Genomic DNA, 22,022 nt, shown 5'->3' on the forward strand with positions numbered 1-22,022 from the left:
TAGGTGCAGCCTGTGGGTGCTCCCTGCACCATGGCCACTCCCTGTGCCATGCCCCATGGCTGCACCCCCAGGGCCCCTGTGTGCCCCGCGCCAACCCCGGGGCTGCTGCCCACGCCACGTGACTGCAGCTGGCAGGCATTTCCCATCCCCTTGTGCCCTGGCTGCTTCCTGCACCATGCCCCACCACACCCCCTGGTGCAGCCATGCACCATGTGCCCCATGTCACACCCTGGTGCTGCTTCCTATGGCACATGGGCGCAGCCTGCAACCGCGCCCCACACCATGGCTGCTCCCTGTAGCTGCATGGCAGGGCACCCATGCCACACTTCAGGGCTGCTGCCCACGCCATGCAGCCACAGCCAATGGCCATTCCCCATGCTTCCGTGCCGTGGTCACTCCCCGTGCCATGCCCCACAGTCATGTGCCACACCTCCCACACACCCCGCACCACACCCCAGGGCTGCTCCCCACACCATACGTCCATAGCCAGTGGGTGCTCCCCCTGTCATGGCTGCTCCCTATGCCACAGTGCACCATCCTCCCCTCCCCTGCATGCTCTGTGCCACACCCCGGGGCCACTCCCTGCACCATGCAGCTGGTGAGCACTCCCTGCCCCATGGCCGCTCCCCATGCCATGCCCCATGGCCATGAACCCCTCCATGCAACCACGTCCCCCACTCCCCTGCACACAGAGCAGCAGGGAAGGGGATGGAGTGGGGCTGGACCCAGAGCAGCAGGGGGAGTGGGACATGACCCAGAACAGTGGCGAGGGGGACCAGGGCAGGACCTGCAGCAGTGGGAGGGGAGCGGGGCAGGACCCAAAGTGGCGGTGGGAGGGGGGGACGAGGCTGGACCCAGAGCGGCGGGGGGATAGTGTGGTGCCGGCCACGGATCTCCATCCCCACTCTGCCCCCCTTCTCCCCCCCAGCCTGTCATTCATGATGGGCATTTTTCTAGTCCTCTAATAAAGTTAAACTCAAGGAAAGAGAAGATGAGGTGGGGAATTTACCTGTGGAGTCTGGTTCATGTGCTCAGGGTGAAACTGGCCACTAGATATTAAGACAGGAAAGAATTTTTCTTTGGGTTAGATTGGCTTGGGCTATGGTGGGGGGTTTTTGGGTGGGGGGTGTTTCTGTGCCCCTTAGTTCAAGGCATGATCTTCTCCTTGGATCATATGAGTGTATTTTAACATATCTAATTTCCACCCCACAGTGACAAGCTGTTTGCAGTGTTCCTGTCTCCCCTGCTTGTTGTGTGCTCTATGGCTATGGTTTGTGAGGGGGCTTACAGAGGATGTTGTTGTGGACCTCTTGGTGAATTGATGGCCTCTGAGTACAGGCACTGGACCTGATGGACTCTGCTTGATGGGCCAGAACCTCAGATGGCATAAACTATAACCTTACTGATTCACACCAATAGAAGTTGTCACTGAGGGTTTTGAATGTGATTTAGAGCATGTTAAGAATGGCATCTGCTACCAAGGTGATCTCTGAACAACGTATGGCAGTGTATAAGCAGCCGTTAAGCTGTAGGATAACACCTCATAGGCATTTCACAGCAGAAGAGACCTGACTGGGTGAGTCTGATGCAAATGTCAGTCCTTCTCAGGTTTTCCTTTTCCCTCCTATTGGAATCCTGCAAAAGCAGCATGTGCACAACTATTGATTTGTGGTCTGAATGGTTGTTTATGTCAACCATGTTTGTGCCTCTTATTAGTCATTATTTGCAAACATCCCTCTGAGTGGGATTTTGTTTGCCCAAATGCTTGGGCACTGTGCTCTCACTCTTTGTTAATTTCTGATCCCCTGTTTGAAATGTTTCAGCCAATCCAGTTTGGGAGTGGGAGCAATACCATGTGGTCCAGGTGAACAGTCAGGAATAACATCTCATGGAAAGTAAAAAAAAATGAACAGTTTGCAAACAGCCCATAGGTTGATTTGTTTGTGTGAACTGAGCAAATACTGCTAATAGCGAATCCATTTGCAGATATCAGGATTGGTTCAACAACACAATAGAGGCTAAATTCATCAGACGACCTATTTGCACTGAATAGTTTGACCAGCTCAATTATTTATGACAAAGTTTCCCTAGTAGAGTAGAGTGGCTGTGGAGGCTTTGATTAGTGTTCTCAGATTCCCAGTTGGGGGTCATGATTGACCACAAGATGAACATGAGCCTTCAATGTGATGCTGCAGCTAGTAAAGTGAGCAAAATGCTGGCTTGCATCCATAGATGCTTCTCAAGCAAATCCCGGGACGTCATTCTCTCCTTGTACTCAGCCTTGGTGAGGCTGCAGCTGGAGTAGTGTGTCCAGTTTTGGGCTCCACAATTCAAAAAGGATGTGGAGAAGCTTGAGAGAGTGCAGAGGAGAGCCACGCACATGATCAGAGGTCAGGAAAATAGACCTTATGATGAGAGGCTGAGAGCCATGGGACTCTTCAGCCTAGAAAAGCTTAGGCTCAGGCGTGATCTGGTGGCCACCTATAAGTTTATCAGGGGTGCTCATCAGGATCTGGGGGAACGTCTATTCACCAGAGCACCCCAAGGGATGGCAAGATCGAATGGTCACAAACTCCACCGCAACTGATTCAGGCTGGGCATAAGGAAGAACTTCTTTACTGTCTGAGCCCCCAAGGTCTGGAATAGCCTGCCACCAGAGGCAGTTCAAGCACTCACTTTGAGTCAAATGCTTCAAGACACATTTGAATGCTTATCTTGCTGGGATCCTATGATCCCTGCTGACTTTCTGGCCACGGGGCAGGGGCTGGACTCGATGATCCTCCGGGGTCCCTTCCAGCCCACATGTCTATGAAATCTGTGAAATGTATGAAAGGTCTCTTCCTCCAGCCCGGACATCCCATCATTAAATGGGTCTCTGGACCTGGAAAAATAATGATCTAAAGAGAAAACTAGAGAAGGCTCAGTGTGAATAACTTGTAAACTAATATCACAGGGGACATTCTCTTATCAGAGAACAGTCCTCAACAGGGACTGAAAATCTGCCTGGCTTAACATCAGGTGCTCGGTCTCTTGTGTGCTTAGATCAAGTGTAGTCTATGCTTGCCTGGCAAGGGAAACACTGTGACCACTGAGGCAGTCTTCCTAGTCAGACCTGGGGAAGACTGGTCTCCTGAACAGGGACAGTACCTACCAAGGTAATGTATAGTAAACCTCCCACTTAGCTGCTGGAATGGGAAGGTCTTGGCTTTACACCCACTTTATGGAAAGGGGATACTCCTTCCTAGCTTGCTCCTGCAGCCTTATGGCTGAGGGCAAGCGAAACTCGGGGGCATCCGAACCCCAAGCTGCTTGGGCCTGCAAGTAGGATGCCCGCCAAAGGTTTTGGAAACATTTGGAGCCCCAGATGGGGGTGGAGGATGTTGGCCGGTAGTAGGGCCACTTATAGTTTTGGACTGACTCACAGATTTGGAATTTGTTTTGGCTAATTTGGCTTGGAATGAGGAAAATCTAAATAAATAAATAAATAAAAAGCTTGGTCTGATGCCCTTGGCAGGTAAATTTTTGTCGTTGTCATCTCTGCTGCATGACTCCAGGGTTAAAAGGAGAAGGTTGGCCCCATCTGCAGCTTTTCAGTCAGGAAAAGGAAGACGGGAAGTTGAATATGAGATGGGAGGATGACTCACTTGTGTAGTGTGACAACCATTACTGGACATAGAAAGCCTGACTCTGCTGCTGTATCCCTTATTTAGTCATCTGCACCACTGCAAAATGAAAGCAAATCAGGGGTAAAATATTACCTGGGCAAGAATGTTCCACTCAGTCTGCGTATACAAATGTCACACTCAGTCTACAAATACAAAATGCTTGGCAAGGGAAAATGAGGCCCATGGATTATGTTGTGCATGCAGTTCATAGTATCATCGTAGCTAGGGTCAGGAGGGACCTGAACAGATCATCTAGCCTGACCCCCTGCCACAGGCAGGAATGAACGCTGGGTTCACAAGACCCCAGACAGGTGATCATCTAACCTCCTCTTGAATTTGCCCAAGGTAGGGGTGAGGACCACTTCCCTGGGAAGCTGGTTCCAGATTTTGGCCACCCTAACTGTAAAATATTGCCTTCTGATCTCTAACCTAAACCTATTCTCCATCAGCTTATTACCATTGTTCCTCGTCAGCCCAGGTGGTGCTGGGGAGAAAAGGACTCTGAACCCTCTCCAGGCTGGCCACGTCTCTTTTGAAGTGTGGTGCCCAGTACTGGACCCAGTACTCCAACTGCGGTCTGATCAATGTTGTATAGAGGGGGAGTATCACCTCTCTGGACCGGCTTGAGATGCATCTTTGGATGCATGACAAGGTATGGCTGGCCTTGCTGGCTGTGGTCTGGCATTGGCGGCTCATGTTCATCTTGGAGTTAATAATGACTCCAAGATCCCTTTCCGCCTCTGTGCTTTCAAGAAGGGAACTCCCCAGCCTGTATGTATGCCGTGGATTCCTTCTCCCAAGGTGCAGCACCCTGCATTTGTCTCTGTTGAACCCCATCCTATTCTCATCTGCCCACTTTTGTAGTCTGTCTAAATCTATTTGCAGCCTCTCTCTCCCTTCAAGTGTGTCCACCTCACCCCACATCTTAGTGTCATCAGCAAACTTGGACAGCATGCTTTCCACCCCCTCATCCAAGTCGCTGATGAATATGTTAAACAGTGCAGACCCAAGGACTGAACCCTGGGGTACCCCACTGCTCACATCTTGCCAGGTTAAGAGAAACCCATCCACCACTACTCTCTGCGTGCACGCCATCAGGCAATTTTTTACCCATCCAACTGTGTAGGCATCAATGCCACAGTTGCTTAATTTATTGATGAGGATGGGGTGAGAGACAGTGTCAAAGGCCTTCTTAAAGTCTAGAAAGACTACGTCCACGGTGACACCATCATCCAAGGATTTAGTTACTTGGTCATAAAAGGCAATCAGGTTGGTTAGGCAGGACCTGTCTTTGATGAACCCATGCTGATTGCCCCTGAGCATGATCTCCCCTGCAGGCCCCCCACAGATGTGCTCCTTGATGATTTTCTCCAAGATCTTCCTGAGCACTGAGGTGAGGCTTACAAGCCTATAGTTACTTGGGTCCTCCTTTCTCCCTTTCTTGAAAATTGGGACCACATTAGCCAGTTTCCAATCCCTCCTCCTTGGTGATAGCCCCTCCCTTCCACTGGTTGTATGCCCCCCTTTTAGTCCTCAGGCATTGCTGAATGCCCTTGCTGAGCCAAGGGGGTTTCTGAGCACTCTTACCCGCCTTACTTCTCTCAGGGACTGTTATCCTTTGGGCTTGGAGGATCGCCCCCTTAAGGTATGACCATCCCTCGTGGACTCCCATCTCTTCTACCTTCTGGGCCCTCAGTGCCTCCCCCACTAGTCTCCTAAGCTCATTGAAGTTGGCCCTTCTGAAGTCAAGGGCTTTAGCCTTGGTGTAAGCCCTTGACGCCCTGTGTTGGATAGTGAAATCCAGCAGGTGATGATTGTTATTGCCCAGGTGGTCAAGGACCTGCAGTCCCCTCACCAGGTCATCCTCCATGGCCAGGACCAGGTCCAGCAAGGCGTTACCCGTAGTGGGGCTGTGCACTTCCTGGATAAGGTAAAGGTCTTGTAATACAGCCAGGAACCTATGCAAGCGGTCAGACCTGGCTGTCTGCTCCTCCCAGCAAATGTCTGGGTAGTTTAGGTCACCCATAACAATGACATCCCTTGACCTAACCTAAGTTGTTTGCTTACATCCTGTTTCTGACTTCACTGGCATCAGTCAGGTTGGGAGTGAATCCACTAATGTCCTGCAGTTACACCAATGCACAATTGGTATGAGTGCAATGAGTATTGGGCCTCTGGTCAAGTTCCTTCTTTCAGTAGATTTTGTGTTTATGGGTCCTTAGAGCACGGTGCTAGACATTTCTTTCCCCAAGCTGGTGGTTAGAATGGAGTATTATCATACAGAAAGGGTGAATTTTATGGTGGGCTGAGAGATTTGTTGCGAATACTGATTCAATGAGACTTTTTATGTGTTTTGCTCTTAAGTGGAACTGCCCTGATTCTTTTTCTTTTTTTCACTCACCCTGGAATAAATCAAGAGCAACACCACTGAAATCACTGGGCCAGCTCTTCCGATGGAGTGCACCAGTTGCAGCTCCATTGACTTCTGCAGACCAGTCTCAGTTTACAGTAGCTGGGAGCCTGGCTCAGTGGGTTTCTTTCAGAATTTGGTGTAAGCAAAGTCTGAAGGAGACCCAGAGACTATACAAGGGCTGTTTACAGAGGGGAGCTTGCTAATGAAATTGAAAAGCTATAAATAAATAAAATAAATAATTATCCCAGTTACAAACTGAAAACATCAGATTTTCTCAGGCATGCTTTTTCTGCCAGTGATTGCTTTCTGTTCAATTACACTTTGCTTATTAGCATATATTCTCTTCCTACCTCTGCTCTCATTTGCATTATTGCAATAGATTCTCTCTGCTCTTCCCTTCACCTGGAATCTTTTTTTTTTCTTTCCTTCTGAAGGAGTTAAAACTAACCCTTTGCCTGTATGACCTATAAAAACGCCTTCGCTCTCCTTTTTTTCAATACCTATGATGAAAAGCATGAGATCACTGGGATTTTTATAGATCAATCTGGCAGCCTTTTCAGATAACGTGGACTGTGAGATATAATTTTAGTTTGGGTCTCTGCCTAAAAATAAGAAATAATTATTAGTGCATCGGCGTTGGAAGAGGTGTGTTTGTTATAACTGTTGGAAAGGAAATAGATTGTTCTAGGGATGCAGGAATTGTCAGGCTGGATCAGAGCAGTGGTCCACCAAATTCAGAATCCTCTGTATAACTTAGGCTTTGGGCGAAGACATGAGAAATCCCATAATGAGAAGTTACATGACAACATGGCTAGGGGACACTAGAGGGGAGGGGCTGTTCCTTCCATCCCTGGAACACAAGGGTTGAGCTGTTCCTTACACAGTTTAGTTCTAGCTTGTTTTCGCTGTTGCCTTAAAGCAGTTTTAATGTTTTGATACTCAGGATTGTTCCTTATTTCCTTGTGGTTGATTTGTTACACTCGGTTGAGCCTTTTGAAATTTCCTTGCAAAACATTCAGCTCTGAGAAAATAAAATAAAACAAAAAAACCCCCAAAGAGGATCTTTTCTGTATGATTTCAGATTCAGGTCTGTTCTTCAGTAATGTGATTTTTAGGTGAAATAGAACAATATGTTATACAGAGGATATTTTTTTTTCAATAAATCAGAAATGGGCCAGACCATATAATAAGGTTCTAATTGCCTGTAGTTTTAAAAGGGTTAATGAATGTTTGATATAATTTGGGTTAAAAATATATTGTCCTTAAATACAAAGTGGCATTACTGTTTGATTATGCTCATATTAATTAGAGATGGTCTTAAGGGATATATCAGATCCGGAATGAAATTGTTAAGTGCTCAAGGATGGTGGGAATCAGGTGCTTGGGTTAGTCCTGTGGCTGATAACCCTGGCAGCACGTCTCCACATACATACTGAATAAGAAGCCTATGCCCTTGCAGCTGGCCAGCTATTTCATAGATTTCATATTTCATAGACATTAGGGCTGGAAGGGACCTCGGAAGATCATCGAGTCCAGCCCCCCGCCCAAAGGGCAGGACGTCAGCTGGGGTCATAGGATCCCAGCAAGATAAGCATCCAGTTTCATCTTGAAGGTGTTCAATGAAGGCGCTTGAACAACCTCCAGCGGCAGGCTGTTCCAGACCTTGGGGGCTCGGACAGTAAAGAAATTCTTCCTTATGTCCAGCCTGAAACGATCTTGTAGTAGTTTGTGACCATTCGTCCTCGTCATCCCTTGGGGCGCTCTGGTGAACAAACGTTCCCCTAGATACTGGTGATCACCCCTGATAAACTTGTAGGTGGCCATCAGATCACCCCTGAGCCTGCGCTTTTCCAGGCTAAAGAGCCCCAGGGCTCTCAGCCTGTCATCGTAGGGTCTGCTTCCCTGACCCCTGATCATGTGCGTGGCTCTTCTCTGGACTCTCTCAAGCTTCTCCACATCCTTTTTGAATTGTGGAGCCCAAAACTGGACGCAGTACTCCAGCTGCGGCCTCACTAAGGCCGAGTACAGGGGGAGAATGACGTCCCGGGATTTGCTTGAGAAGCATCTATGGATGCAAGCCAGCGTTTTGGTTGCTTTACTAGCCGCAGCATCGCATTGCAGGCTCATGTTCATCTTGTGGTCAATGATGACTCCCAAGTCTCTTTCTTCCATAGTGCTAACCAACATAGCACTGCCGAGCCTATAAGGATGCTGCGGGTTTTTCTTCCCAAGGTGGAGAACCTTGCATTTATCAGCGTTGAACACCATCAGATTCTCATCCGCCCACTTGCTGAGCCTGTCCAGGTCAGCCTGGATCACCCGCCTGTCTTCTGGCGTGGATGCTTTGCCCCAAAGTTTGGTGTCATCGGCGAACTTGGCCAGTCCGCTTTGACTCCAGTGTCCACATCGTTAATGAAGATGTTGAACAGTATGGGTCCAAGGACAGAGCCCTGGGGGACCCCACTGGTCACAGGACACCACGATGAGTGACTTCCATCAATTACTACCCTCTGGGTCCGACCCCGGAGCCAATTTTCCAGCCAGTGGATCATGGGGGACCCAAGGCGACAATTGGCCAGTTTCTCCAAGAGACGATCATGGGACACCAGATCGAAGGCTTTTTTGAAGTCAAGATATATGACATCAATCTCATCTCCCTTGTCCAGGTGATAGGTCACCTGGTCGTAGAAGGAAATGAGATTGGTCAAGCAAGACCTACCCGCAACAAACCCGTGCTGGCTATCCCTTAAGATGTTGGCGTCGGCCAGTCCATTAAGGATGGCCTCCTTAATAAACTTTTCTAAGATCTTCCCCGGGATAGAAGTCAGGCTGATGGGCCTATAGTTAGCCGGATCCACTTTCCTCCCTTTCTTGAAGATAGGCACTACGTTGGCCTTCTTCCAGTCTTCGGGCACTACACCAGAGCGCCAAGAGTTTTCAAAGATCCGCGCTAGAGGCTGGGCTATGATGCTCGCCAGCTCCTTGAGTACCCTGGGGTGAAGATTGTCAGGGCCGGCTGACTTGAAGGTATCCAGCTTCTCAAGATGTTCCTTCACAAAGTCAGCATTAATGGAGGGCAGGGGATCACCCTCACCCGGACTTCCCAGCCCTGTAGCAGGCACAGGCGTCCCATGGGGCTGATGAAAGACCGACGCAAAGTACCTATTTAATAGGTTGGCTTTTTCCTGGGCTTCAGTTGTCAGTTGCCCCATCTGGTTCAGCAGGGGTCCAACGTTGCCCCTGTTTTTCCTCCGGCTCCCCACATATCTGAAAAAGGACTTTTTATTGTCCTTGATGCTCAAAGCTAGCTGGAGTTCAGTTGCAGCCTTGGCTTTCCTGGTCTGCTCCCTACAGGACCGGACCAGTGCAGAATAATCCTCCTTGGAGGTGACTCCCATCCTCCATCCTTTGTAGGCCTTTCTTTTTAGCCTCAGGAGGTCTGCTAGGTCCCTGGAGAGCCAGGGGGGCTGCTGTGCCCTCCTGCTGCCTTTCCTCCGAGATGGAATAGACTTAGTTTGTGCATTGAGGATCGCTCCCTTGAGGTTTCCAATAATGTCTACAGGGCTACCTGTTGTGAATACCAAAGGGTGTGCCCATGCACTTGCACACTCCACTGGGTGCCAGGCAGCTGGTTTTGTGTATGTAAGGCAGGCTTATCTTTATGATGGACCCTAATGGAAAGTTCCTGGTAGTATGATCAGTCTTTTCAATGGCTAGTGGGTTGCAGAACTGTTAGCTGCTCTGCTTGTCAGAGATGGGCTCAGGCTCAGGCTCGGGCTCGGGCGGGGGGAACTGCTTCACTCATTTTAAAGGCTGAAACTGTCCATGAGCCCCACATCCCTGAGTGGGACAGTGAGCATCTCACATTGCCACAGAGGACTCCCATTCTTAGCAGCTAATTTAGAGTAGTATGAAATATTTGCGCCGGTATCGCATGAAACTTGCCTGGAGGCTTATTAAAAGGTTTGCAAGCCCTTCACATAAATCTGGGTTATTTTATGACTTTGCATTAGAAACATTCCCTTCTGCTGTGTTCTGCTTTATATGAATTCATACCCCAGACTCATCACTGGAGTATCTAGCCATCCCTCTAGTAGTGCATTTAGCAACCTGCCTAACCTCTCCCATGTGTGTGTTTCCTCCTCCTTTACCTTTGGTTGGGGCTGGGGAGGTGGGGGGATGTGTGGGATAAGAGAGAGAAGTGAGCAGCATGGTGTCTGATTTTGGACTTTTAAAAATTATAAATGTATGTGCACGTGTTGCCTAGTGTCTGTTAGAGCAGGCAAGGGTGAGAAAATGTGCTTTGTTTCTAGAGTGGAAAGCAATAAGGTTTACCCTGGTCCTTAGCTCCTGGGTGAGCATGTTGCCCGGTTGGAAACCACCCCCTGAGAAAGCTCCATCCCCTGCACAGACCAGCTTCCCCCTCATTGTGGAGAGCGCCATTCTACCTCAGGAGCGAAGCTGCTGACCGTGGCCTTCACCTCAGAGCTTCATTCATATTTTAGAAATCCTCGAGTCGGGTTGCATAGCACTGTGAAGATAAGGACTGAGATCTCAAATTGAATTTAATATTCCATAGGAAGCCAGGACAGGGAGCGGAGGGTGGGTTTAATGAACAGGCAGTAGACAAGGTTGAGGAGATGCGCCATGGTGTTCTGCAGTGCTGGAGTTTCCTTAGTGCTGAAGGCTTTGTGTTTAGATACAGGCAATGCTGTAGCCCAGCCAAGCCATGGTGAAGGTATGAATACCTGAGGCTGAGTCCCTGTCAGCCCACAGGCAGTTTTGAATAGTTTTGTCCTGACACTGAGTCAAAACTCGGTGGTTTCAGATTGGGCTTTGCTTTAGCTTTTGAGGCTTGTTTGGACACCCAAGCACATGCACATATGGAAACAAAAGGAGAGACTCCTGGGGATCTCTGCCTGCCCCAGGCATGAAGAACAGCCCCGTACCAAACACTGTTGTGCCGGACTGGAATCCAGTTATCCCTTTTGGGGAGAAATGGGTTCAGGTTGCAGCAGAACCTCAGCTTTAGTTCTCAGCAGTGAAATGGGAGAAATCTAAGCTTCTCATCCCTGCTCCCTCCTAGACATTACTATATAATGGCAATTTATAATACTTATTGATTTTTGTTTTAACAGCCAATTTAACAACGCAACTATCTTAGGCTTCAATCCTAGGCACTTTTAACTTAAGACCCCCATCAGCAAGGTACTCATATATTTGCCTAATTGAAGTCAATGGGAGTACTCACATGCTTAAAATAAAGCGCCGGTGTTGAACTGGGAGCTGAAAGTAGAGTAGCATACAGGAAAAACAGCTCCTTTTGCCTCCAGCACAATGGGAAGGCCAGCAGATCTGAACTGTTTTGGATGAAGGGTGAAGAGTGTGTGTATGAGGAGTAGACCCCAAAGATAAGGATCTTATAGGAAGAGAGCGGGTGCTTTCCTGAAAATTGTTATATCAGGGATCTCGTAACCATGCAGTTCATTGGGCCTCAAAAGAATGACCGACATTAGGTGTGTCTAAAACAGATGCCATGACTACCCAAGTAGGGTAGCTGGCCACATTGCTGCATCCAATCTCCTACCTCATCTTGATTCCCCTGCCCTCTGGGGAAAAGCCACTCTGGGGGCTGGGTGGTGTTGGAGCAGATTAGCATTAGCTTAAGGGGTAACATTGGCTGAAGGCTTGTTGAGAGTCCTGATATCAAGCTAAGGGGAAAACTGTAGGGGCCTGGCTTGGGGCTGCGTGGTGAGGGGACATCAGTAGGCATAGTCTGGAAATGGCTGGAGGAAGTGTTCAGGGTAAGAGGTTTTTTCAGTGAGGTGTCTGAGGCGGAGTGGAGAAGTTTCTTGTTAAGTCCCTCTTTTACACACACATACTTTTGTGCTCTCATGCTGTTCTATCTCTCTTCAGCTCCCACCTTGATCTTCCTTTCCTCCTTTCCATTCACTTTTCTGTTCTCTCCTTCCTTCCTCTTTTGGCCCCTCTACATACACAGGGCTGTGGCAAGTTCTGCTTGCAGATCCCTGCCTGCATTGGCCCTCTGTTGACATCCAGTGTCTCCTCTCTTGCCCTAGAGTCCTGATGCCAAGGCCTCCCTTCTTATTATCTCATCTATTCTCCCTGCATTACTCTTGCCCTGACTCTCCTCCTTTTTCCTCCCTTGAACCCCTCAACTCCTGTCTGCTCCCTAGAGCCCCTATATATTTCCCTTTTCCTGGCTTCCTGTTTTCTCACTCCTGCTGTACTCCTTCCCTGAGGCATTTTTGGACAGGAGGAAGATTAGCTGAAGGAACCACAGAAGTGCCTACCCACAGGCAAGGAAGACAGCTGTGCTTTCTTGTCAAAGGCCAAATGCAGCCAGTCAGACTCTGCTGAGCAGATGAGTGGGATTCTGGTTGTTCTAGTGCATATGCTTCAGGAGCCAGTGGATTTTACTGGACATGCCCTATAGTGGGTCCCTGTGGGTAAGAGGCTGCATGCCATCCATGCATGGCAAGAGCAATCATGGAAGCAGCTGAAGCTGGGATTGTTGCTTTTGGGGTTGGGAGAGGAGAAAAGGCATTATAGGGGCCAAGCTGGGACACCTTCCTGGACGCTTCCAGAATGGTTCAGAGGAAATGCTCTGCCGTGCTGGGGGGCACTAAAACCCCAGGGTCCATGTGGTCACGAGAGAAAATTACAAAAAGGAACTAGCCAGAGACTCCAACCAGTAGGAACAAGTGCAGAAACAGCCAAAGCAGAGATCTTCAGCTGCTCATGGGGCTTTCTACAGGGGGAACTGGACTTTGACAACCTTGTACTGAGTGACTGTTGGCTCCAATACTTCACTTGAGCTCTACTCCACATCTATTAATCTCCCCTGCCTTGTCTCCTTCTCCCCTTCCCTTTGATAGCCCTCTCACTTCAGTTTCTTTCCCTTTTTATTTTGCCCCCTTCCATGTAACCCTCTTCCCGAAAGCTAATATGGAACAAGCACAGTGTTCTCCCCTGTCCCCATTATTCACACCCTCAACACCACCCTGTTACTCGTCTTGTTCCTAGGTGCGGTGTCAGTCGGCTGCGCTTGTGTTTGTCCAGCACCCAGAGCAACAGAGCTTGCTTTGTGGTAGGGTCTTAGGCATTACCTTAACAGACGTTTTTATTATTAAATGCAGTGGCATGATACTGTCAGGCAAGAACCGCGGCCCAAAGCAACTTCCAGGTTAGCTAGACAACAGGTGTTTATTTCTCAGTGCTTCCCAATTTACCATTTTCAAATCCATCATCATAAGCAGAAGGGGGACAAGAACTCAGTTGTAACAACCTGATTTGATGTTAAATAGTTCCTCCTGTCTGTGTATCCTAGGAAACAGAACTCCTCTTTCTGAAGGGGCAGGTTTGTACCTGCTGTACATCAGGGAGCAAGAGTAGAAGGAGTGCTAATTGCTCAGCACACAGGAGACATAGCAGAGAGCTGTTCTGGCCTGTAATTAGATGAATTAGTGGAACAATGACCCAATTTCCCTAGGTTTTTGGATTGCTGCAAACATCTCTGAGGTTGCTCCCTCCCTCTGTCCCACTCTCCTCCCTGTCTTCTCTTTCTCCTCCTTCAACTTCCCCTGTGGGCCCCCCTCTCCCCCCACACACACAATCACACTCACACACTGCTTCTCTTTCCCTCCCTGCTTTTTCCAGAATAGGCTGGATGCAGAGTTAGTAATGCCCCTTGTGAACTCTCTCTGAAGCTCAGAGAGCGCCGAGGTCAGACCGTGAGCTGGTGAAGATCTGCCTGGTTGAACCAACTTCCAGGGACTTCTGGCAGTTCACATCAGCTGAGGGCATGACCCTGAGGCTTGGTTTTTTCAGGTCCTCATGTGATGCACAGCACACAAGACAGCACATGCTTCTCCAGCACAGCAGTGGGTGTGGGGTAACCTCCTAGACAAGCAGCCAAAAGAGTGAGTGGAAGGTGGTACATATGGGGACATGGGCAGATTTAGGAATTCAGGGGGTTTCACCCTTTCCCTACAACCTCCCAGTGAATAGACCATGCTGTGGTGGCATCTACCAAGACTATTTTGAATCCTCAAAATAGGTAAGACTCCCTCCCCTCCCCTCTGGGCAACCCAACTGTTCCCCTCTCCTCTCTTTCCATTTCCCTTCCCATTACCCTCTCCAGCGGTTTACCTCTGGGTGCAGGAAGGAGGGACTGCCTGCTGCCACCACTGTCCCCAGCTAACCTAGGCCCCAGAGCCACTGCTGCCTCATTGTGGCTGGAAGTGTCTATGAGCAGGAGCATAGGGTGCTGGGCTGGGCCAGGGACAGCAGTGGCTGTGAACAGGTCCCTCTTTTCAGCACCTGCCCCCTGATCAGTCACATAGGGTGTTGCCTGCTGGCCAGAAACAAGTGCTGGATGGGGCCCAGCCTCTACTTGCTCCCTGGGACAGCAGAGGAAACATGGTGGAGAGGGAAAGAGTAGAGACCTGCCTGCTTCTGTGGAGTCCAGCATCCTGCACAGCCACTTCTGGCAGCCCCAAGCTTGAGTGAGCCAGGAGTGCTTGTGGAGCTTCCCTGTCTTCAGTCAGCCTGAGATAGCAGTGTCATTGAATGAGTGCCCCCTTCCTCACCTGGTTCCCTTGGGTGTCCCAAGTGGCACCACACTCCAGCCCTCCTTGGACTCTGTAGGTGACTCAGGAGTCTGGGTCCCCAGAGAACTGGAGCTGTCAGCATGTGACCTAGTGTGGAAGGGGTGTGTGTGACTGCACCACTGAACCTACCAGATCCACCCCTTCATGGGCGTATGATGAAGCACAAGTCCTGGCACTCTGTGTTGGGTGAGCAGATATCTCAGACTCTTGTGGATCTGGCCTGTTATTCTCAAGACTGGGCAGTGAAAAGCACAGGTTGGGTAGGGGTAGAAATGGCAACATGATGCACGCTTCCTCTCTGGCAGCAGTAACTTGTTGAGCACACAGTGATCCTCTCACTAATGCAAGTCTAGGTTCCTTTTTATTCTCTGTCCTGCTTACCACTTATTACCTTGGATCTATGCACCCATCCCACTGTGCTGGTGAGGAAAGATATCGGAAGGCAGAAGTAGTGCACATGAGCTCAGGTTGGAAAGCTGGGGATTACTAGTTTCCTCTGTAAGCCTGCGGTAGGACAGTTCAGTGTGTGCCTTGCCGTATTATCAATGCCAAGCATTCAGGAACTGAAACTCAGGCCCCCAGCCAAAAATCATGAGATTAGCCTAACAGTAGTGACATTTTATAAATGACTCGTTGGGAATTCCCATTGCCTTCTAGTTTCTGAGCTCTTCTCTATGAGCCCAAAGGCTCAACATTTACATCCTTATTGAATGAAGCCTGAAGTTTGGATGTAATCATAGATTTTATATTTCATAGACATTAGGGCTGGAAGTAACCTCAGAAGGTCGAGTCCAGCCCCCTGCCCCAGGGGCAGGAAGTCAGCAGGGATCATAGGATTCCAGCAAGATAAACATCCAAATTTCTCTTGAAGGTGTTCAAAGTAGGTGTTAGACTGCCACCGGAGGCGGTTCAATTCCAAACCTTGGGGGTTCGGACTGTAAAGAAGTTCTTCCTTATGTCCAGCCTGAAACAGTCATGGAGGAGTTTGTCACATGAGTCCAAGAGCTGGGGCTTTAAGAAGAACACTACCTGTTCTGAGAGTTATGGTATGTTTGTGAGTTGGTAATTCTGGCTTGTTTGAAGAGAGTAAGATCACTTCAGCTCCTTTAGGTTGTATGCTCACAGTAAAGTCCCATCACTTGGAACATGGTGGGACATGGGGTTCTGTGTTAGTGTGGACTAGGTTGCAGCCTGGAAGCTCCCATACCATTCTCCTTGATTAAAGCAAATCCTTCCATTTGTAGGGCCCGATCATGGGGTACAGGCACAGCTGTGGGGAGAGAGCTGCTCTTGGTGGAGCAAGCAGCCTGTATGTACCTCCAGCTGTCCCTGCCCTCTGCCAGTAGGTGACTCACACCCTGAAAACAACAAGGCCTGAGCAGTTCTGGTATTGTGTATGACGCTTATGTGGGCTGCCCAAGGGAAGGTCCTCACTCCTTGACTCCTAATCTGGCCTTTCTGTACAAGATTAATCAGTATCTGATGCTCAGTTTCCTGCTGTGACGTGTAGCATCTACATTCCAGCAAGGTGGCACCATCTGCACCCTTCCTGGAGACGGGCTGAGCACATGCACTCTATTTAACACCCCTCAGGACACGGCTATGTGGCCTCCTTACAGAAGTATACCCCATTGTTTGTTTCTCTTCCCATCATGGTTGCTGCTTACTGTTCAGTCCCCAAGGCTGGACTCCACCATTGTCCAGCTGTGCTGTGACACTGACAGGTTCAAGAGACATGTTAACTTTAGCTTGAAGAGTATTAATCCTGAGTTGTGTCAGTAACTACCTGGGGAAAGACGCTGATCTTCTGAGTGCTGTCTCTGCTCCAGATTGATAGTGCCCTGGAGGGAGATTAAATTGATCCCATAAGAAAAGTAACGGTTCTGAAGAGCACCATCTCAACAGTCTTAAAAACTCAGGATATAATTACAGGGAGCAGCTAATGGTTCATGCTACTCTGCATGGATGTTGGAGTCGGCCTCTCCCCTTGCCTGGCACCAGAGTGGCTTACACCGGAGACAACAGGGTATAAAACACTTCCTTCCTTATCTGGGAGCCCTTTGCAGTCAGAGCCATGCACAGATGTAAATGGCAATGTAAACTGTAAAGCTTGGTTGATTCAGGCTTACTTGCTGCTGCTGGGTGTATTCCACCATGTGCTGAGGCTGAGGGCATGTCTACATGGCACAGTGCAGTGCCATATAGAGATACTGGATCTAGCTAATTCAGTGCCTTAGCATACTGCTTTGCTTGGGCTAAAGTACACTGCTTCTCACTCAGAGCTAGCTCAGCTCCTCTGCATGGCTCTGTGGTGTACTGCATACCCTGTGCTGATGAGGGGGTTGACAGGATGCCTGATTCTGGCTTATGCAGCCATTAAAGGCTGGTCTACCAGTGCCAATGTGAGGGATGGGTGTTACCACAGGGAAAAACCTAGTGCAGCCTTGAAGCTGCTCTAAATTGTGTGTTGGGTCTGAACTGATGCTTAGCAGCTCTGTGATCAGAAAGCTGTACAATTGTATAGCACCTACACCTGACTTGCCCTTATGTCAAAGAACCAGTTCTGAGGATCCAGGCCAAAGGCTGAGCCTGCAACTCGATGCCTCAGTGCAGTGCTGGGTGGATCTCGCTGAGCTCAGGCTGGGAATGCAGATCCTGGCCCCAGTGTGTTGATTTTAATTATTATCTTTATCTTTTGGCAAACACTGCTATGTTTAGACTGAGCACACAGAGCTGACTCACTGGAGGGCAAGGTGCACCAATTCAGGCTGTCAGGTGCCTCGACGGTGATGGCCGAGCCATTCCGCCTCCCTCTTCAAGTAATGTTTGCACTGCCAAGGCTCTATAAATAGTGACTCTGCTTTCTTATGATTTGGCTGCAGCATCCTTGCCACAGCTGGAACCCACTTCAACACACACGTGGATCTGAGGACGCTGCGGGCAGTGCGTGTGCTCAGACCTCTGAAGCTCGTCTCAGGCATTCCCAGTAAGTCTCATCTCCTGGTCCCTTGCCAGGTCTATTTATGTTCATTCTTCGTGCCTTTCAGGCTTGGAAAAACCCTTATATGATCACTCGGGATGGAGAGAGTGAAGTCATAGCCACATTGAAGTCACTGGTGAAAATCCACTGACTTCAAGGGCTAAGTACAGACAGTCTAAAAGCCGGAGGCTGAATTGATTTAGTCTTTGCAGGTTAGTCTAAGATGCAGAGATTAAACTGAGAAACAACTGGACACACATTTACTTTTGATTGAGAAGATGCAGTCACATGCCTGCAGTGGCTCAGGCCAGAAGCTGGGGGGTGCTAGAGCATGGCTTTCTGGCATGTAGCCAGCATGGGCTGTGTGTTCGCTTCCTCTTCCTGCTGCTCCTGAGGTTTCTGGGATTTGCAGTCCACAGTTACAGCAGCAGGACTCTGCAGGGTTGCTCATCGCTTCTTCTTCCTGCTTCCAAGTGCCTCTGGGATTTGTAGTCCACAGTTGCATCCAGCAGTAAGTTTTAGTAAGTTAGGCAGCAGGGAAGCTCTGTACTCGGGAGAAGGGGTGTTTAACTCCCTCCCTGGCCACAGACCCCAGACCCCAGCTGGGAGTTGCCTGGGGAGGCAGTCCTGCCTCCCCCCTTCCCCGCAGCCAAACCCTTCTCTGCTGGAAGAGACAGCACAGCCCAGGCCAGGGATGGAAAGCATGCTGGGATGCTGGGGGACTCTGATTTAACTTGAACCAGGAAGGGCTCTGGGACAGAAATTTCATAAAACAGTTTGACTCAAATCAGTTAAGTCTGATACTACATTCAGCCAAGAGTATCTTAAACCAGTTTCTGCCATTTTGAAACTGGTTTATGTGCACTGATCTTCTGTTCTGTTACAGGTTTAAACCAGTATCTGATGACTTAAACCCATTTATGTGTAACTTCTGTCCCTAGCCAAGGAGACCAGAATTTAGTGTTTTCCAGGAAGAAGGAGCTCAGCTCTCCCTTTTCGCTGATCTCACAGGCCCCTTTGGTAACCCAGGAGGAAGCATGACTAACTCTTGGGTGAAAAGATTTTGCAGGCCATTGATGGTTTTTCCTCCTTCACAGCCAGTGGAAGGGCCAATTATTCTCTAGTGGATCAAGGTTGGAAATCTTAAGAACTGACTGAACCCAGAGATTTTTGTTCAGCTGCCATGCAGAAGGCAATGGGTGGTTGGATCCTTCCGGGCCTGAAGTTTTTTCTGGGGAGATTTCATTTTCACTTTCATCTACATGATGGGGATATATAAAGAAGTCAGTCTACTTGCTGATCTTAATCCCTTCTTCTTCCAGACACCCAGTATACAGCATTTTGCATGCACCAGTAAATTGGTAGACTGGGTCATGCTGGGACTGTGGGTGAAGGAGTGCATAAGCCTTTTCATTCTGGAGAGAGACCAGAGGGGAGGATGAAATTTGTTCACCAGCAGGGTATCCCAAGAGGACATCATGTCCTTTGGCTTAGTGGTCACTGGGATTTGGTCATAGCATATGGAGCCTTCTGTCTCCAGGGTGTGACTCCCAAATCATTTACTGTCTGACCACTGTTTGGTGGTCTCTGGGAGAGGAGTCTGTGGCTGCTGTCTGATTTCTAGTGCACAGTGTCCATGTTACAGAAGTCGTCCTCTGGATTGAGACAGAACTCCCTGTCTTACTGGCCTAGGTGATGCTCCCACAGTAGCCAGGTGAGGGCCTCTTTGCAAAGAAACAATAGATAAAAGAGCTTGCCCTTCATGTTCACGATGTGTCCTATCTCTGCCTGACATTTCACACCAGTAGTAAATCCACTCTTTAAAAAATAATTAGGCATCAAGCAAGCAGTCGCAATGTGGCTTAGTCCCAGCTCTGGAAATGCCCTAATTGAAAGATTAGGTCAGGAGTGAAGTGCTGAGGCTGAGTTGTATAAAGAAAGCATACACTGTACTACTGTGCCCACATCAGTCCTGCCCCACCTATCAGTGCCTCTCTTGCACCATGAAGTTCAGATGGGAAAAATTCTTAAGAACTGTCCTCCTCTGTCAAGTTATTTAGAAAAACTGCTTGTGCTCCCAATAGCTTTTCCTACATCATTATCCAAAGTAAGTATCTGCACAGCATGTTTGGAGAGCAAAAACCATGAAAGTTATCAGACAAGACATGTATTACATAGGTTGTGCACCTAGCTCCTGGGTGTGCACACAGGCCTGCCTTTGGATGCACAAACTAAATAATTTTGCATGGAGGCATGGAGCTATATATGCACTGCCTTGATTTTTTTGTGCCTAAAATGTTCATGGGTGTGTAAGCATATGTTATTGCTTGTGAAGTGGATACAGAGCAATTTTGCATCTGCTGCTCCGAGCCTTCGAAATGTGGTCCCACCTGCTCACCTTGCAATTTCCACACAGTCCTAAAACACAGAGGAGAGGGTGCTGTTATTTTATCATGGTAGCTTTTCAAGCCCCTAGCTCAGATCAGGGCCCCATGGTACAATGTTCTGCATGATGCATAGTAAGAGACTGCCTGTCCTGAGGAGTTTTCAGTCTGAATAGACTAAACAGTCAAAGGGTGAGGGGAAACTAAAGACAAAACCCAGTGAGATGACTTGTCCATGGTGATGAACAAGTTGGCGGTGAAGCCAGACACAGAACTGAGATCTCCTACATCTGGTGCGCTTTCCATGGACCATGCTGCTTCCCTAAGGGTACAGCTTTCCTCTCTGCCCCGATGGTGGATCTCTGCAGTTAGAGAATGATGGCTGAGAGAAAGCTCTGTTCAAATTTCAGACTTTTTGTCAAGGACTCCTTCACTGTGTGCTTTGGCCTGTGTCTTCATGTGTTTGGGTGGATGTTGATCCTTTGTCATCTCTAAGGTTCATCCTGTTCTTGCTAAGAGACCCTCTTGAGGGAAGAAGGACTATAGTTGTTTGTTAGGCCTGGTGGTGGGGACTGTCCATGAGCTGTGTTCTCTTTCCTCTCATTTAGGTTTACAGATCGTGTTGAAGTCCATCATGAAGGCCATGGTACCTCTTCTCCAGATAGGCCTGCTGCTCTTTTTTGCTATTCTGATGTTTGCCATCATTGGCCTGGAGTTCTACAGTGGGAAGCTGCACCGGGCTTGCTACGCAAATAATTCAGGTAGGGAAGTAGTCTTCTTTCTCCTTTTTTGTGCTGTTCTTTATATCATGCAAGTAAGGTACAGCAGGACGAGTTGAGGATAAAAGGGCTTGTTTGTCTTCATATGGAGCTAGGTGAATATGATGAGCCCACTTTGGGAACCCCAGCCTTTCTGGTTCAGGTTGTCGTACTTGACATAAGCAGTGCAGTGGGTTGATGTTTGTGCGTTAACACTGACGCTGTAGACATCAACACAGCTGTCATTTTATAAAGCCAATGACTGAGAAAATCCTGAACCACTGTTCCTGAAGGACACAGTATAGAGAAATGCCACTTCACAGCAGTACTGGCTGAAACCTAAGGCCATCTGTCTTACAGCTTTCTTCTTGTCATCTCTGATGTATCCTAGACAGAGGTGCAACACATTTGGAGCTTAGGGTTCATCAACTGGCTTTTCTTCTCTACTGAATGTTAATCTCTGTCATTTTCTTCATGGACTTTGTTGTCAATTGGGGAGGGTGCCAGGAGCACTGGGAAAATGGGGACATTTTCATGGAATCATTTCCTATTTTCTGACCAGCTTTCTTATGGAGATGGAGAGATGGATTGATTTATTAGCAATTTCAACCAGGAATAACCTCCCTCTTAGACAGTGAACGGATTTAGCAGGCAGAGAAGTAAATACAGACTCTAATAAGTCGCTTCTAGTTCTGTTTCTCTGGGCTGGCATTATTTAACAGAATGAAACTCAGATAAGAGCAATGCCATTCAAATTATTCTTTTGTACTCAGTTCTATGCTTTCTACCTACTGAGTTCTGAGCATCCCTTGTATAGCCCCCAGAGGATTGTTCCTAGGGCATAAAATCTCTGGATCTTTTGTTCTTCCTGAGGAGCTACATTTTGTAGACTCCTAGCTTTCAAGGGGCCCAAAGACTTTGACAGACATTCATGCTCTCCAAGCCCCAGTAGCTGACAATCTGAGCATTCTTTATCAATAAATCCATCAATCAATCAAAAAACAAAAAAGGTAGATGCCAGAAACCGGGGGTAGTTATCTTCTGGCATCTAATAGAAGTTGATCTCATTTAAAAAGAGGAGGGTTCCTGTTTCTCAGGCTCAGTAGAGCCAACCATAAATCAGGAGTTAGCCTGCAAAAATCAGTTTGAGGTCATGAGACTTAAAATATTAATGGAAATTAGGTCTGCC

General features: G+C 48.4%; 1 protein-coding gene across 1 annotated transcript in view; it reads left to right on the forward strand.

Moving 5' to 3' along the window:
- Positions 1–22,022, forward strand: part of CACNA1E (calcium voltage-gated channel subunit alpha1 E) — a 234,373-nt gene that overhangs the window by 43,553 nt on the left and 168,798 nt on the right. The window contains exons 4-5 of the mRNA XM_059728377.1: positions 17,594–17,697; positions 20,684–20,836. Coding sequence (XP_059584360.1) covers positions 17,594–17,697; positions 20,684–20,836 — 257 coding nt within the window. The remainder of the gene's footprint in view (positions 1–17,593; positions 17,698–20,683; positions 20,837–22,022) is intronic.

The sequence above is a fragment of the Alligator mississippiensis genome, chromosome 5 (assembly GCF_030867095.1).
Source record: "Alligator mississippiensis isolate rAllMis1 chromosome 5, rAllMis1, whole genome shotgun sequence".
Classification (NCBI taxonomy): Eukaryota; Metazoa; Chordata; order Crocodylia; family Alligatoridae; genus Alligator; species Alligator mississippiensis.